At 45.2% G+C, this 16505-nt stretch overlaps 1 protein-coding gene across 9 annotated transcripts in view; it reads left to right on the forward strand.

Annotated features, from left to right (window-relative positions):
• Positions 1–16505, forward strand: part of LOC119967347 (nuclear receptor coactivator 7-like) — a 169463-nt gene that overhangs the window by 95935 nt on the left and 57023 nt on the right. For 4 of the 9 annotated variants that reach the window (XM_038799744.1, XM_038799749.1, XM_038799748.1 and 1 more), the window contains 4 exons: positions 298–462; positions 4984–5168; positions 5718–6493; positions 8599–8767. The exons of 1 other annotated variant lie outside the window; for it this stretch is intronic. In XM_038799744.1, the coding sequence (XP_038655672.1) occupies positions 298–462; positions 4984–5168; positions 5718–6493; positions 8599–8767 (1295 nt within the window). The remainder of the gene's footprint in view (positions 1–297; positions 463–4983; positions 5169–5717; positions 6494–8598; positions 8768–16505) is intronic. 4 more of the 9 variants (XM_038799746.1, XM_038799745.1, XM_038799747.1 and 1 more) reach the window with 4 other exon arrangements.

Genomic DNA, 16505 nt, shown 5'->3' on the forward strand with positions numbered 1-16505 from the left:
TTGGCCATACAAAGGTTAGGTGGGGTTACTTGGTTATGGGGATAGGGTGGAGGTGTGTGCTTAAGTAGGGTGCTCTTTCCAAGGGCTGGTGTAGATGTGCCAAAATGCCTCCTGCACTGTAAATTCTATGATTCTAAGCTGACAAAGACTGGGACTTGAATATTCCAGAGTTTGTGATATTTCTGAAGGCCACGAAGCTAGGAAAAAATGGCAGAGTAGGTTTGAATGGCCGAACGGCCTATTTCTGCTCCTAAACGCATGTTAGTATGTTGTAAACTTAATATATTGATCTAACCGTTACAGGATGCTGATCTTGCAAGAAAAGTAACTGCAAGGAATTTCCTGTCCTCACCAGTGCATTCACAATCTATTGTGAGAATAACGTCATCAGGTTCAGAAGATGATGAACCACTTACTGAAAAGTTTTTGAAAATGAACTGCAGATACATAACAGATGGCGAGGTAACCAGAGTGATTAGCTTGATACATTTGAATCTTTGTCACTCTTAAGTCTGGGCAGCACGGTAGCACTGTTATTTCACAGCGCCAGGTCCCAGGTTCGATTTCTGCTTGGGTCACTGTCTGTGCAGAGTCAATTGGATTCCAATAGGAGAATTGGACATTGTGAATTCTCCCTCTGTGTACCCGAACAGGTGCTGGAGTGTGGCAACTAGGGGATTTTCATAGTAACTTCATGTAAGCCTACTGGTGACACTAATAAGGATTATTGTTATCTTTGTTTTTGGGGCGAACTGAGAATCTAACCATGTAGCTTGAATACCTGAAGTCCAAGTGTAGTAACTGCCCTACTGTTGACAACTGGTGTAATATACTGTTTCCACCAAGAAAGCACCATATCTCTAAGATCATTTCAACTTTTTCCTTGCCTTTCCCAAACATTTTCACATGTTCTGCACATCTGTGAATTTAGTACAGAAAATTGTGACAAGATTTCCTAGCAATGGTATAAATTCCTTTTTAAATTTGAAAAGTACAAAAAAAGAGAATCCCAGAACAAGAATCCTTTTTTGTTTTCAAGGTATAAAAACTGCCCTTTCACTTGAGATGGGAGTGGAAAAAGGAATTTCTAGTTCCGTTAATTTTTAGTCAATGTTTTGCAGAGAAAATCAATTTGTTTCTATAATCAGAGTTAGATATATACTTCATTCAAAGTATCAGCTTAAGATATGGTCATGCATCGCTCTTGTGTGGATACGAGGCTGAACATGACAAAAAAAGAAAAATGCATTTTGGTTAAGAGAATATGAACTACAGACGGGGAATTAAATGAACACCCATCATCCTTGTCTATCTTTATTGGCTACCTCGGTCCCAGAACCATCTAGGACCTTGCTCCACCTTAGCTGAATTATATTCTCTAACTGTGAGTCTTTAGCTTTATCTTCATCCCCCCTGTCTCTGAATTATACCTGGTTCCACATATCACTATTGAAGGCTGAATGTTTATAATAATTTTTATTAGTGTCACACATTAGTGGGCAGCACGGTAGCATTGTGGATAGCACAATCGCTTCACAGCTCCAGGGTCCCAGGTTCGATTCCGGCTTGGGTCACCGTCTGTGCGGAGTCTGCATATCCTCCCCGTGTGTGCGTGGGTTTCCTCCGGGTACTCTGGTTTCCTCCCACAGTCCAAAGATGTGCAGGTTAGGTGGATTGGCCATGATAAATTGCCCTTAGTGTCCAAAATTGCCCTTAGTGTTGGGTGGGGTTACTGGGTTATGGGGATATGGTGGAGGTGTTGACCTTGGGTAGGATGCTCTTTCCAAGAGCCGGTGCAGACTCGATGGGCCAAATGGCCTCCTTCTGCACTGTAAATTCTATGTAAATAGGCTTACATTAACACTGCAATTAAGTGACTGCGAAAATCACTGCCTGTTCGGGTACACTGAGGGAGAATTTAGAATGTCCAATTCATGTAACAAGCTCCTCTTTCAGGACATGTGGGAGGAAACCGGAGCGCCCAGAGGAAACCCATGCAGACGTGGGAAGGACGTGCAGACTCCACACAGACAGTGACCCAAGCCAGGAATCAAAACCGGGTCCCTAGCGCTGTGAAGCAACAAATGCTAACCAGTATGCTACCATGCCGCTCAAGATATTGCACCTATGATTACCCCATTGAACAGTGTAATTTTGGCTCAGTTTTTCCCGTCTTTCAGGCTTCAGCTCATAATTATATCGACAGTGCAGTGCAGACGTATGGAAATTTTTTCGGTAGGGGGAAACACCATGGCTGGGATTCTCCATCCGCGATTGGGCGGAGAATAAGTTCCGATGCCAAAATCACGGCGGGTGCCCATTTTTTTCCATGTTTTTTATTGGGTTTTTGAGCAAAGTATATTTACCGTTATGTACACAGAATAAGATATATATATATATATATATATATATGTAGAAGAGAAGGGCACACACAAACATTCCAAAAAAAAGTAGTAATAAAAAATAAACTAAAATAACTGGTAGGGTATTATGCACCAGCTCAACAGCAGCAACTCTGTACAACTGGCAAAATTATTTGCAATACATAAGTAGCAACTGTTGGGTGGGGGGGGGGGGGGGGGGGGGGGGAGTGGAGGAGACTGGGGAGGTAGATATATATTTGGGTGCCGGAGAAACAATTACAGAGGGCAATACTCAAATGGGTCTGGTGTTGGTGTTGTCACTTGCTTCTCCCGGACGGATCTCACTGCCGTTGTCGTCTCGCGCTCACCTCTGCTTCAGCCGTTCTTCCCGTCTTTCGCCTGTATTCTCCTTGTTCTCTGTTCCTGTAACTGCCAAGTTTGTTATCGTTTCCCGTGCCCTCCTTCCGGCTATCATTTCTGGCTGGTCTGAAACCCCGAAGACCGCCACTTTTGGGCGTGGCTCCATCCTCATCCCCACCACTTTGGACATTGCCTCGAAGAAGGCTGTCTAGTATCCCGCAAATCTGGGGCAAGACCGGAACATGTGGGCTTGTTTGGCCGGGCCTTCTTGGCACCATTCACATCTATCCTCCACCTCCAGGAAGAACCTACTCATACGGGTACTTGTTAAGTGGGCTCTATCAGGCTGAGCCTTGCACACATGGAGATGAAGTTGACCCTATGCAGTGCTTCGCTCCAGAGTCCCCACCCTATTTCAATCCCCAGGTGGTCCTCCCATTTCTTTCTTGTTGCGTCCAGTACGGTGTCGGCCCTTTCTACCAGTAGGTCATACATGTCGCTACAGTTTCCTATATCTAGTATGCCTGCATCCAGTAGCTCGTCCAGTAATTCCTGTTGTGGCGGTTGTGGGTACATCCCTGTCTCCATTCGTAAGAAGTTTTTGAGTTGTAGATACCTTAGCTCGTTCTCCCTGGCTAGCTGGGCAGGTGCCCGTTTGACGCCAAATCGCGATTCTCCAACTTGACAGCGGCGTCAGTGCGGTCTAGAACGAACGTACATTAAACACCATTTGCATATCATAAGCGGGCCCAACCCAGTATTCTCTGGGGCCTCACATCGCCATAGTTTGCTGACAGTTGTGCCGCTGGCCGGGGGGCTTCTGCGGGGGCCAGGTTGGGGGGGGGGGGGGGGGGGGGGGTTGGCCAGGAGCTGGGCTGTGGGGCTGGGGTGGACGGGCATGGCACACCATTGCTGCAGCTGGCAAGGCGGCTATGCCAGCCCACTGTGAACTAGGACCACTGGTCGTATAGATGTCCCCCTAGGGCACCCCCGACCCTGAATGAGCGCCCTCCAACACAACCAGTGCCGTCTTTTTGGCTGGGACAAGTGTGTGTGGGGATTATAATGTGTACATGCGGATGCAGCTTGTCAGCCCACTGTGAACCTAGGACCACTGGCCTATAGATGTCCCTCTAGGTGCCCTCTGGCTACAGCCGACCCTGAATGAGCGCCCTCCAACACAACCAGTGCCATCTTTTTGGCTGGGACAAGTGTGTGTGGGGATTGTAATGTGTATATGCGGATGCAGCTTGTCAGCCTTCAATCATGACCCGGCGAATCCCACACCATTTCTCATTGGAATCAATTGTGTTCCACATGTCACTGGTGCTAGCCCCTCCACAGTAGCGGAATTGGTCCAGGTGTGGCACCAGTTTTGCTGTCGTGAAAGTCCACAAATTCTGCGTTGGCATCAACATTTATTCTCTGAAACGGAATGTTCTCCCGCACTATGTTTTGCTTGAGATGGCCCTTTATTGCCTGCCCAGTGAATATTGAATGAAGCAGTGATACTATTTGAAGAAATCATTCTTCTTTATGTCTAGACCAGCATTTTGTTCTCTTGTCATGACCACAAAAATCAAAAGCTGGTCATTCATGCCTTTGCTGTTTGTAGGATATTGCACTGTTTACAAAACGGTCCTTGCAATACAACGGCCCTGGTCTTCTGAGAAGTAGCATTGATCGTCGGATTGCCACTGTGTTCCCCCATTTCTGTGCTGCTGCACGTTCTACTGGGACCCTTCAAGCCTGGTTTCCATAGAAATGTACGGCCCAGCAGCCTCAAGGAACCCCGTTGAAGTGGTGTATAGTAAGGGAAAGACAAGACGCTCTCCTTTATTACAGCACTAACTGCTGAATGGTAAATTTAGAGAACCAGGATGAATGTGGATGAGGTGACAGTTGAAACTTCCTGGGTAATTCCCACAGAAGTCCACATATCAGGACTTCCACAGGGAACTGATGTGCATCTTTATTTGTAAGTCCAGTCTCTGGACAATCTGGAGACCGGAAGATTTGGGTCAATGTATTTATTTTTGTTCCAAGTACTTGAAATATTCAGAGGACAGATGCTATATAAATGCAAAATTTTCTTTCTCATCAACTTTGGAATTTAGGGACATTAAAATTGAGATGTCTTCCAATCAGTACAGTGTGTAATAAGTTGTAGTAGAGAGCATAACTGGATCTGTAGCTGCTATTTTAATTTCATTTTGTATTCTGTACATTGTACAATTTCCTGTTGTTTTATCATTTTCAGGGTGTAGTAGGAGGGGTTATGATTGTCACTCCAAACAATATAATGTTTGACCCGCACAAGTCCGATTCCCTTGTCATAGAGAATGGTTGTGAGGAGTATGGGCTAATTTGTCCCATGGAAGAAGTCATATCCATTGCCTTATACCCTGATATCTCACACATGAAGATTAAAGATGCACTTCCTTCGTAAGTAATTTTTTAATAGCAAATTTGTTTAAAAATTATTTCTGCTTTGGAAAATCACTGCTTTTTATGTGAACGATTACATGCCCTTAATAGTAAAATTGCAGTATAATTGGTAAAAGTAGCACATAGAAGACTAGCTGATAGAAAGTGAAAAAGACACTGGCTGAAACAAGAAGTTTTGGATCTAAAAGGATAATTACATTCTTTAAAAAATAATAAAATTGAGAAAAGCATCTATTCATTGCATCTGCAGTATTTACTTTGTAGGCTTTATAGTACAAAATAAAACAGTTCAGAATTTGCTTTGCATGTTGCTACAGTTTCAATCATTTAAATCATGCTAAAAGTTCTGGGATTTGTAGATTAACATAATTGATATGACTCACCTTGTAATCTCTTGTACATCATTGTATGTGTGAATAAATTTAAATTATTTTCCTGATTACTTTTGTTTTCTTTGAAAAATTTTAACTTTCGTTTGACATTTTTGTGTTCATTTGTTAATTTTTGGTTTAACATCCCATTTGCATACATCATTTATCCTGACAGTGATATACCAAAGGATCTCTCTCCTCTGTATAGGCCTGGAGATTGGGATGATTTGTCTGCTGAGAAGGACCTAAATCCATTTAATCGTTTCAAGGGCATGAGTAAAAATCACCAGTTGAGGAAGCATGATTCTTTGGAGAACTGTTGTCCAGTCCAAAGAAGTATGGATGATGCACCTGATGAAGTTTTTACAGAACTTGCGTCATCCCCAGTTAAAGAGGAAAGTGCTGCAGCTTCTTCTAAAGTTATTTACAGATGTGCTGTTGAAAATATGCAGGCAAAATCCAGGACAATGGAGTCTGATCTGCAAAGCAATGAATGTTACCAAAATTATTCAACTAAAGAGAAACCAACCGATATATCTGATCCAGTGGAAAGTAAGAAACATGACATACTTGTGAAAATTAGAGATTGCACTGACCAACAAACCATGCTTCAAAAAACTTTGACTGGACAGTTGTCAAAAATGTGCATTCATTCTTTCGAAAGTCCATCGAGAATGGTGGGTCTTCCTTTAGATGAGGGTAATTCTGTGAACAGTGACATTACCTGTAACAGTAACATTTCAACTGCTAAAAGCAAAGGCGCCCACCTGGATAATGACTTGAGTAAAGAGAACAAAGTTCCCTCAATGCAGATTTATTCATCTAGTGTTGGTCAAAACAATGAAACGGCAAAATCTTCTCTGAAAAAAATAATTGAAAAAGATAATTTTGAAACTGGTTGTCAGTCAGAAGTACAAGCTTTCTTCAACAAACTTAAAGGACCAATCGAAGGTAAACAGCAAATATTTCACTTTTCATGCAATTACAAAATCTCAAAATTTTACAGCAGCTTACCTATCATACTTGCACCTATCTGAAGAGCGTTACACTTGATTCCAATCCTGGCTTTTCCTTACATGCTACTAAAATTTTCCTTTAAATATTTGTTGCTTCTCTTTTAAAAGCTACTAATTGGATTATGTTTCTTTCACTGTTTCTGGGGGCCAATTGTTGAAGATTCTTAGTTCGGTAAAATGGGTAAGAGCAAGACGCATTTTGGGAGGGGCGAGAAAGTATGGGAAAATACAAAACATGGAATGTGCGCAAGGGTGTGGAGGAACTGAGACACTAGGAGGTACAAAAGCATCATTCTTTGAAAGTGAATGCAGTTATATAAAGGTTTAGAAGGGATTAAGGGCACGATCGAATGGCTTTGTCACGGCCAACTAGGTGAGATTTGCAACATTCAGAACGCCCTGCGAGATCTCATTCTTGCAAGACAACACAATCTGGATCTCGCCTAGAGTGCAAGATCCTGTTTAATTTATTTAAGTGTGCCATTAAGTTAATTTAAATATATCTGTACCCAATTACCCGAGGCCCGGGAACGAACGCCCGCGTCTGGGTGACCTCTCCATAGCGCTGTTTAACACTCGTCCACACAAATGTGGATCAGACATAGCAACATCTGTGGGGTCTCCCAGGCCATCAGAGGCCTCTAAGTAGTCAGATTATGGGCAAGGTGGTACCCTGGCACTGCTGCTGACACCTGGGCACCTTGACACTGCCAATCTGGCACTTTGGCACTGTCACCTGGGCACCCAGTAGGATGGCTGCGTAGCACTGGCAGGGCCACTGTCTGGGTCTCAGGCTGGCAGTGCCTGCGTGCCATGTTGCCCGTGGCAGGGATTGGGCCTGGGGGTACCCTGCCTGTAAGAGGTGGGAGAGTTGGGTAGGTGCTCGAAGACCTCCTAAGAGGTAAGTTGGGGCAGTGGGGCTGGTCAGAGGCCACGGTGTGGTGTCCGATAGGGGTTGAGAGATCGGGGTGGCATTTAAAAATGACGTCCCGATCTCTTCCTGCAGTGATGAGCTGAGGTTAGTGCGGCCTTGGCGGGACATGCCTCGCCAAGGCCAAAAGAGCCCAGTTTGATAGCGGAGTCGTTCTTGCCACTTCCCATGCCAAGAAAGAGCTCGTTGTATGTGCCCAAAACGGGGCTCTAATTTGTGGGCCTTAAATCGCACTCTTAAGTATACAATTTATGAAGCGTTTTGGTAAAGTAAATTGGGAAGATTATTCCTGTTGGTCGGTACATTGGTAAAGAGGAATATAAATTTATGAACACTAAATGAAGGTTAAGAGAAACTTTTGCACAGTATGTTGTTGGAACATATAATGTCCAACCAGAAATATTTATGAAAACCGATCCATCACCATCTTTTAAAAAGGAAGTTGGAAAATATTTTTAAAAAGACATTTAAAAAGGTGATGCAGTGATGGGTTGAAATGATGCTGCTGTAAATGCTATAATCACACAAAGAAAGTCAACAGTGTTTTGGGTTTTATAATTGGGGAGTACAGTACAAGAACAAAAGCAAATTTGCACAAGGCAATGGTTAGGATGCGGTCGTTTTCGGCCTTATCCTATACAAAGGACAAGGAAACCTCAGAAAGAATACAGCTTAGATTTACCAAGAGTAAGAAAGTATACTTCTGAGGAAAGACTTGACATATTGTATCAATAACTACTGGAGCTAAGGGTATATTCAACACCCATCATAATTATCAGAATGCATTGAGGAGGTGAACATGGAAAGACTATTTGGCTGGGGTCTCTATGGTGAAGTTGCCACTAAATGTTTATTTATATTTGCATAGAGGTTGGAGCTTTGTTGCAAGAAGAAGCTGAGGCAGAGTTCACTGTATTTTAAGAATAAGTAGATAGCAGAGAATGGGGCAGTGGGATTAGTTTGGGGAATCTAGTGAAAAGAGGGAAATGGTGATTAGAAGCCAGAGTTATCTGATTTGCCGATTCTCATTTCAATAGCCGATTTTAATTACAATTATATAAAAAGAAATAAGATCTTCCATTTGCACATTTAAAAAATATTATTTCCAGATATGCTTCCATCAAAAGAGGAGAAGAGTAAGAAACCACCCATGTTCCTCTGCATTAAGGTTGGGAAACCTATGCGAAAGTCATTTGTGTCACATAGCGTGACTACTATGCATCAATATGTGAAGAGGGGGAAACAGCCTGAGTATTGGTTTGCTATTCCACAAGAAAGGTGAGTCCTTGAATGTTTAGATATTATATAAGTCAAAGGTTCAGTAGCTGCCCATTTTCTAAGAAACAAATACTTAGTCTTAGTTTAATAAAACAAATGTTTGCAACATTTCGAAATTGTTTGTGTATTTTCATTCATTATGTAGGGATTAGGGACAACAGCACCTTGAATGTAGGGCAAAGTGTAAAGTATTTCATGAGAGTGTAAACAGTAAAATTGATGCTGAGCTAAAGGATACAGAGTTGGGTTTCGGTGGGGTCTTAAGGGAGGAGCAAAATGTGGGGGGCTGCAAAGGGATTTAGGAAGAGAAGGCTAGAAATAATTTACCGTATATACTCGCGTATCATGCGATCTCGCGTATCATGCGACCCCTAAATTTTCATCCCCAAAACATGGTTTTATGCTATATCTCGTGTATCATGCGAGTCACTTTTTTGGAAATTAATGCCCAAACTAAAACTTCCAAATGGTATCATTGTCTGTGGATTCTGTTGTGAAAGCTGTTCGCGAATCGAATAGCTTTCCAGCTGGCTTTACTAGCGTCGTTCTGCCACTTGACGTTTCCATTCATAAAAATGGCAAGTAAAACACCCGCGAATTCTGTGAATACTACTCTTCAGATTTTGACCACAGCATTCTGATGGGAAGATGTTCAGCCACTTGACGTTTCCATTCATAAAAACATGAATGGAAACGTCAAGTGGCTGAACATCATCCCATCAGAAAAAACGGCAAGTAAAACACCCGTGAATTCTGTGAATACTACTCTTCAGATTTTGACCACAGCATTCTGATGGGAAGATGTTCAGCCACTTGATGTTTCCATTCATGTTTTTATGAATGGAAACGTCAAGTGGCTGAACATCTTCCCATCAGAAAAAACAGCAAGTAAAACACCCGCAAATTCTGTGAATACTACTCTTCAGATTTTGACCACAGCATTCTGATGGGAAGATGTTCAGCCACTTGACGTTTCCATTCATAAAAACATGAATGGAAACGTCAAGTGGCTGAACATCATCCCATCAGAAAAAACGGCAAGTAAAACACCCGTGAATTCTGTGAATACTACTCTTCAGATTTTGACCACAGCATTCTGATGGGAAGATGTTCAGCCACTTGATGTTTCCATTCATGTTTTTATGAATGGAAACGTCAAGTGGCTGAACATCTTCCCATCAGAAAAAACAGCAAGTAAAACACCCGCAAATTCTGTGAATACTACTCTTCAGATTTTGACCACAGCATTCTGATGGGAAGATGTTCAGTCACTTGACGTTTCCATTCATGCTTTTATGAATGGAAACGTCAAGTGGCTGAACATCTTCCCATCAGAAAAAACGGCAAGTAAAACACCCGTGAATTCTGTGAAGGACACACTCAAATCTAGAGAGGAAACTGACCCACTCATAGCTGGACAGGGAAAAGGTTCCCTCAAAATGGGTTGGGTCCTAATCATTCATATGTGGACAGGGGAACGGCACAATAAAATCTGGAATAGGGAACTGACCCATTCATATCTGTACAATGGCACGGCACACTCTAATCTGGAGAAGGAAGTAACTCATTCACTTTCTGGACAGGTGAAAGACGCATTCAAATCTGGACAGGGGAAAGTCACACACCAATCTGGGCAGCAAATTGACCTTTCCACAAGTGAACAGGCGCAAGGTACACTCAAATCTGGATACAGACAGAACCTATTCATAATTGAGCAGGGGTCAGAGACACTCAAATCTGGAAGAGTGAACTAACCCATTCACTAATGGAGAGGGGAAATACTCCCTCACAACAGGAGAGGGGAAAGACACACTGATATCTCGACAGGGAACTGACCCATTCACAACTGGACAGAGGAAAACACTCAAATCTGGAATGTGAATTGACCATTCGCTTTCTGGAGACAAGAAAAACACAATCAAAGCTGTTTCGGTACTGATCCAGCCACAACTGGACAGGGGAATGACACACTCAACTCTGGATGGGGATCTGACACATTCACAACTGGACAGTGGAAAGGCACACTCCAATCTGGAGGAGGAAGTAATTCATTCACTTACGGGACAGAAAAAATGGCAAGTAAAACACCCGCGAATTTTGTATCTCGCGTATCATGCGACCCCCCAAATTTAGGTTACAATTTAGGTCTTCAAAAGTCGCATGATACGCGAGTATATACGGTAGTTATTTAGATATTAAAGTCATCAGGACAGAAAATTGTAGATGGATGATGGTGGCCATTGGAAGGTCTTGGTGGAACCATCCAGAAAAGCCCAAAGATGTCCAATTACAGGTTCCAATTGTCTCTTAAATGATCCCAGGGTTTTCGCCTTGAAAACTGCAGTCCATCATATATTGATCATTTTTGTGTGTGAAGAATTATTTTGTGATATTCTTCCTCCTTTGTATTAATTTGAACCCATCCCAGCGGAATTTAAATTCCAGATTCTTCCCCACACCATTGAATGTTCTTTATAAGATAATTTTTTGAGCACCTCCTTTCCAGACCAAAAAACTGAACTTTCTTAAGTCATTTCTTATAACTCAGACTTTTGGCATTAGATATTAGTCTTGTGGCACTTGAATTTCTGAATAATAACTCTGTGCAGTACTCAGAAAACACTCTGACCAGAAAACTATACAGCTTGTTTCACAAGTTTAATTAATTTATACTCAACTGCTTTGGCTATGTAGTTGAGCGTTATTTAGGCTTTGTTGATTGCTGCTGTGCATTGGTTGAACGTGTTTAATGTCGCGGCTATGAAGGCTTATAAGAACATAAGAACTAGGAGCAGGAGTATGCCATCTGGCCCCTCGAGCCTGCTCCGCCATTCAGTGAGATCATGGCTGATCTTTTGTGGACTCAGCTCCACTTTCCGGCCCGAACACCCTTAATCCCTTTATTCTTCAAAAAACTATCTATCTTTACCTTAAAAACATGTAATGAAGGAGCCTCAACTGCTTCACATGGGCAAGGAATTCCATAGATTCACAACCCTTTGGGTGAAGGAGTTCCTCCTAAACTCAGTCCTAAATCTACTTCCCCTTATTTTGAGGCTATGTCCCCTAGTTCTGCTTTCACCCGCCAGTGGAAACAACCTGCCCGCATCTATCCTATCTATTCCCTTCATAATTTTAAATGTTTCTATAAGATCCCCCCTCATCCTTCTAAATTCCAACGAGTACAGTCCCAGTCTACTCAACCTCTCCTCATAATCCAACCCCTTCAGCTCTGGGATTAACCTAGTGAATCTCCTCTGCACACCCTCCAGTGCCAGTACGTCCTTTCTCAAGTAAGGAGACCAAAACTGAACACAATACTCCAGGTGTGGCCTCACTAACACCTTATACAATTGCAACATAACCTCCCTAGTCTTAAACTCCATCCCTCTAGCAATGAAGGACAAAATTCCATTTGCCTTCTTAATCACCTGTTGCACCTGTAAACCAACCTTCTGTGATTCATGCACTAGCACACCCAAGTCTCTCTGCACAGCGGCATGCTTTAATATTTTATCGTTTAAATAATAATCCCGTTTGCTGTTATTCCTACCAAAATGGATAACCTCACATTTGTCAACATTGTATTCCATCTGCCAGACCCTAGCCCATTCACTTAACCTATCCAAACCTACCCTCTGCAGACTTCCAGTATCCTCTGCACTTTTCGCTTTACCACTCATCTTAGTGTCATCTGCAAACTTGGACACATTGCCCTTGGTCCCCAACTCCAAATCATCTATGTATATTGTGAACAATTGTGGGCCCAACACGGATCCCTGAGGGACACCACTAGCTACTGATTGCCAACCAGAAAAACACCCATTAATCCCCACTCTTTGCTTTCTATTAATTAACCAATCCTCTATCCATGCTACTACTTTACCCTTAATGCCATGCATCTTTATCTTATGCAGCAACCTTTTGTGTGGCGCCTTGTCAAAGGCTTGGAGGTGCCTTTCAGATTCAACATTTATTAGTTCAGCACCATTCTAAAGATATACAATTTTCTTGTGGAATTCAGCAGTGTGCAATCTGTTCATGAAGCTGACCTCTACCTGTATGCTATTCTGACAATCCAAACCAACCTTTGGACAAGAGTAAAAATAAGTAGTCTAAGTACATAAACCGTTTGACATTTGATTGATTTTCTGTGTAAAACATTGACTACAGTATTACAAGCGTTCAGATTTCTCCACATTGAATAGGCATTTTGCAGATGAGAATCATTGGGCACTTCGTGTACTGGCTTTTTGTATGTTTAAAATTATGAAAGAGGCAGTAGTCAGTGCTATCCAAATATCTGAATTATTTCTCAACACGCAACTTGGTTTTGATTAACAATTTTCTTGTTTGCATGCACTGCATTCATATCTTGGTACGGGAATAGTGCATGCATTGTCTTGCATACCCATGTCATACCAATTTTCATAACAGTCCAATTCATATTCAGTAGAGAATTATGATTCTGCATGTTGCTAATAAAGTTTAGTATATCAGTTAATTATCATATTTGAACTAAAAATAAAAATTTATCAATTTGTGGGGATGGGTCCAGTAATCATGTTCTGATACTTCAAACTCCCAGGATTCACAATTCATTCACAAAGTGCTGCTTTATGCAGGCCTTTCTGAATATCTGTAGAGCAGGAGGCACCGCTGGCTGCTTTCCACGTGGTAAATCACCTAGAGTGACACAGAGTTGCATCCCCTGTGTGTGGCCAAAGTCATTGAGTTCAATAGGCTGATGATGTCCCAGGATACCATAATTGGCAATGAATGTGCAGGCAATGGTTTACTTATTCACTTCTGGGAGAACAAGCCTCAGGAAGAAAGATGGTCCCTCTCCTAGAGTCTATAAAGGGCCACACAAGTTGTAACTAATGTGCTTTTGGCTTAATTGTGCTCAGGCAACGTTGGTGGAAGAACTGTCGTGAGTTGCTTGAGGAATTTGATGGTTTGTGCTGACTCCAGACAGACAGAAGGCAACATTGCCTTGTATAGGTATGGGGCCAGTACATGGTTTATGTCCAGTTGCGGCGGTGTGGAGCTAAGCCGCACGTTCGGTAGCTCCTGCTATTTTTGGACTTTCGGGCTCTTTTAAGGGCCCGCAGTGGTGCTGGTTGGACTTTTCCCCTGGTGGGAACACATCCACTGTGCTCATCTGCCGGTGGATGGACTGGACCAGGAGCGGGGTGGTCAAAAAATCGGCTTTGGAGCAGAGAAAGGTGCGAGGCAGAAAAAACAAGATGGCGGTGGGCGGGGAACCGGCAGCGTGGCAGCAGTGGGCGCAGGAGCAGCAGGAGCTGCTCCATCGCTGCTTCAGAGAGCTGAAAGCTGAGATTCTGGAGCCGTTTTAAGGCCTCGCTGGACAAGCTCATGCCGGCTCAGGGTGCGGAGATCCGGGAGCTACAGCAAAAGGCCTCGGAGAGCGAGGACGAACTCCTGGGCCTGGCAGTGAAGGTGGAGTCGCACGAGGTGCTTCACGAGAAATGGCTGGCAAGGATGGAGGAGATGGAGAACCGCTCCCGTCGGAAGAACCTGCGGATTTTGGGCCTCCCGGAGGGATGGAAGGTTCGGATTTGGGGGCCTACGTGGTTGTGATGCTGAATTCGTTAATGGGTGCGGGGTCGTTCCAAGGACCCTTGGAGCTGGAGGGGGCCCACCGAGTGCTGTTGAGGAAGCCCAGGCCGAACGAGCAACCTAGGGCGGTGCTGGTCCGTTTTCACCGCTTCGTTGACCGTGAGTGTGTGCTGAGATGGGCGAAGAAGGAAAGGAGCAGCAAGTGGGAGAATGCAGAGATCAGGATCTATCAGGACTGGAGCGCGGAGGTGGCAAAGAGAAGGGCTTGTTTCAATCGGGCGAAGGCAGTGCTTCACAGGAAGTGGGTGAAGTTTGGCCTTTTACAACCGGCTCACCTCTGGGTCACTTACAAGGACCGCCAGCAATACTTCGACTCTCCGGAGGAGGCTTGAGCCTTTGTCCAGGCAGAGAAGTTGGACTCGAACTGAGGACTGGGGGGCTGGGGAATGATGTACATAGTCCGGAGGCTCTGTCCTCCTTGGTATCCATTCGTTTTTATTGGCTGTGTTTAATGTTGCCTTTTCGCTATTCTGCTTTTTCGCTTTTTGGGGCTGCTATTTATTTATTGGGGTGCTTTTTAGTTTTTTCACTGGTGGAGGGTTGGGGAGCTGTTCGTGGTCCCGCTGGGTCAGGTGCCCGTCTTTTTCCCCGCATGTCGGGTCGGGGGGGGGGGGGGGGGGGGGGGGGGGGGTGGTTTGGGATGGAAGCGCGGGCTTTCTTCCCGCGCTGGAGGGGGCTGGGCCGGCACTGGGAGGGGGCATTGGTGCTTGTGTTGCATCGGGGGGGGGGGGGGGGGGGGGGGGGGTGGCAGGGGCCGTAGTGAAACGGCTGGTGAAGGGGGAGGCGGGGGGGGTGGTCTGCCACCGTGGGGAACGGGCCTGGGGGGTTCTCTGGGCACGGAGTGAGCCGGGGGAGAGCTATGGCTGACCGGCGCAGAGGGAGGTGGAAGACCCCCCAGGTTCGGCTGGTCACATGGAACGTGAGGGGCCTGAATGGACCGGTGAAGCGGTCCCAGGTCTTGGCACACCTGAAGGGGCTGGGAGTGGACATAGCTATGCTCCAGGAGTCGCACCTTAAGGTGGTGGATCAGGTGAGGCTGAGAAGAGGCTGGGTGGGGAAGGTGTTTCACTCGGGGCTAGATGTGAAGAATCGAGGGGTGGCGATCTTAGTTGGCAAGAGCTTGTTGTTTGTTGCGTCGAATGTGGTGGCGGACAGTGCAGGTAGATACGTAATGGTGAGTGGTAGACTTCAGGGGGAGCGGGTGGTTCTGGTCAATGTGTACGCCCCCAACTGGGACGATGCGGCGAATGTTGAGACGGGTCCCGGACCTGGAGACGGGGGGGGGGTTTGATCTTGGGAGGGGACTTTAATACGGTGTTGGATCCGGTTCTGGATCGTTCGAAGTCTAGGACGGGTAAGAGGCCGGCGGCGGCCTCGGTGCTGAGGGGGTCATGGATCCGATGGGAGGGGTAGACCCTTGGAGGTTTTTGAAGCCGGGGGGTAGGGAGTTCTCCTTTTTCTCCCATGTCCACAAGGCTTATTCCCGGATTGACTTTTTTGTTCTCAGCAGGGCGCTAATCCCGAGAGTGGTGGGGGCGGAGTATTCGGCGATAGCCATATCTGACCATGCTCCGCATTCGGTGGACCTGGAGCTGGGGGAGGGGAAGGATCAGCGCCCGCTGTGGAGGTTAGATGTGGGGCTTCTGGCAGAGGAGGAAGTATGTGGGCGGGTCCGTAGGGGGTATAGAGGGGTATTTGGAAGCCAACGAGAACGGGGAGGTGCAAGTTGGGGTGGTTTGGGAAGCGCTGAAGGCAGTGGTTAGAGGGGAGCTGATATCCATTCGGGCGCACAGGGAGAGGGGGGAGAGGGTTGAGAGGGAGAGGCTGGTGGAAGAAATGGTCAGGGTGGACAGGAGGTATGCGGATGTCCCGGAGTAGGGGCTTTTGAGGAAGCGTCGCAGTCTCCAAGCGGAGTTTGATATACTGACCACCCGGAAGGCGGAGGCGCAGTGGAGGAGGGCACAGGGAGCAGTATATGAGTATGGGGAGAAGGCAAGTCGGATGCTGGCCCACCAGCTCCGGAAGCGGGAGGCAGCGAGAGAGATAGGGGGTGTCACTGATGCGGGAGGGAACTTGGTGTGGGGTGGCAGGGACA

The sequence above is a fragment of the Scyliorhinus canicula genome, chromosome 6 (genome assembly GCF_902713615.1).
Source record: "Scyliorhinus canicula chromosome 6, sScyCan1.1, whole genome shotgun sequence".
Lineage (NCBI taxonomy): Eukaryota > Metazoa > Chordata > Chondrichthyes > Carcharhiniformes > Scyliorhinidae > Scyliorhinus > Scyliorhinus canicula.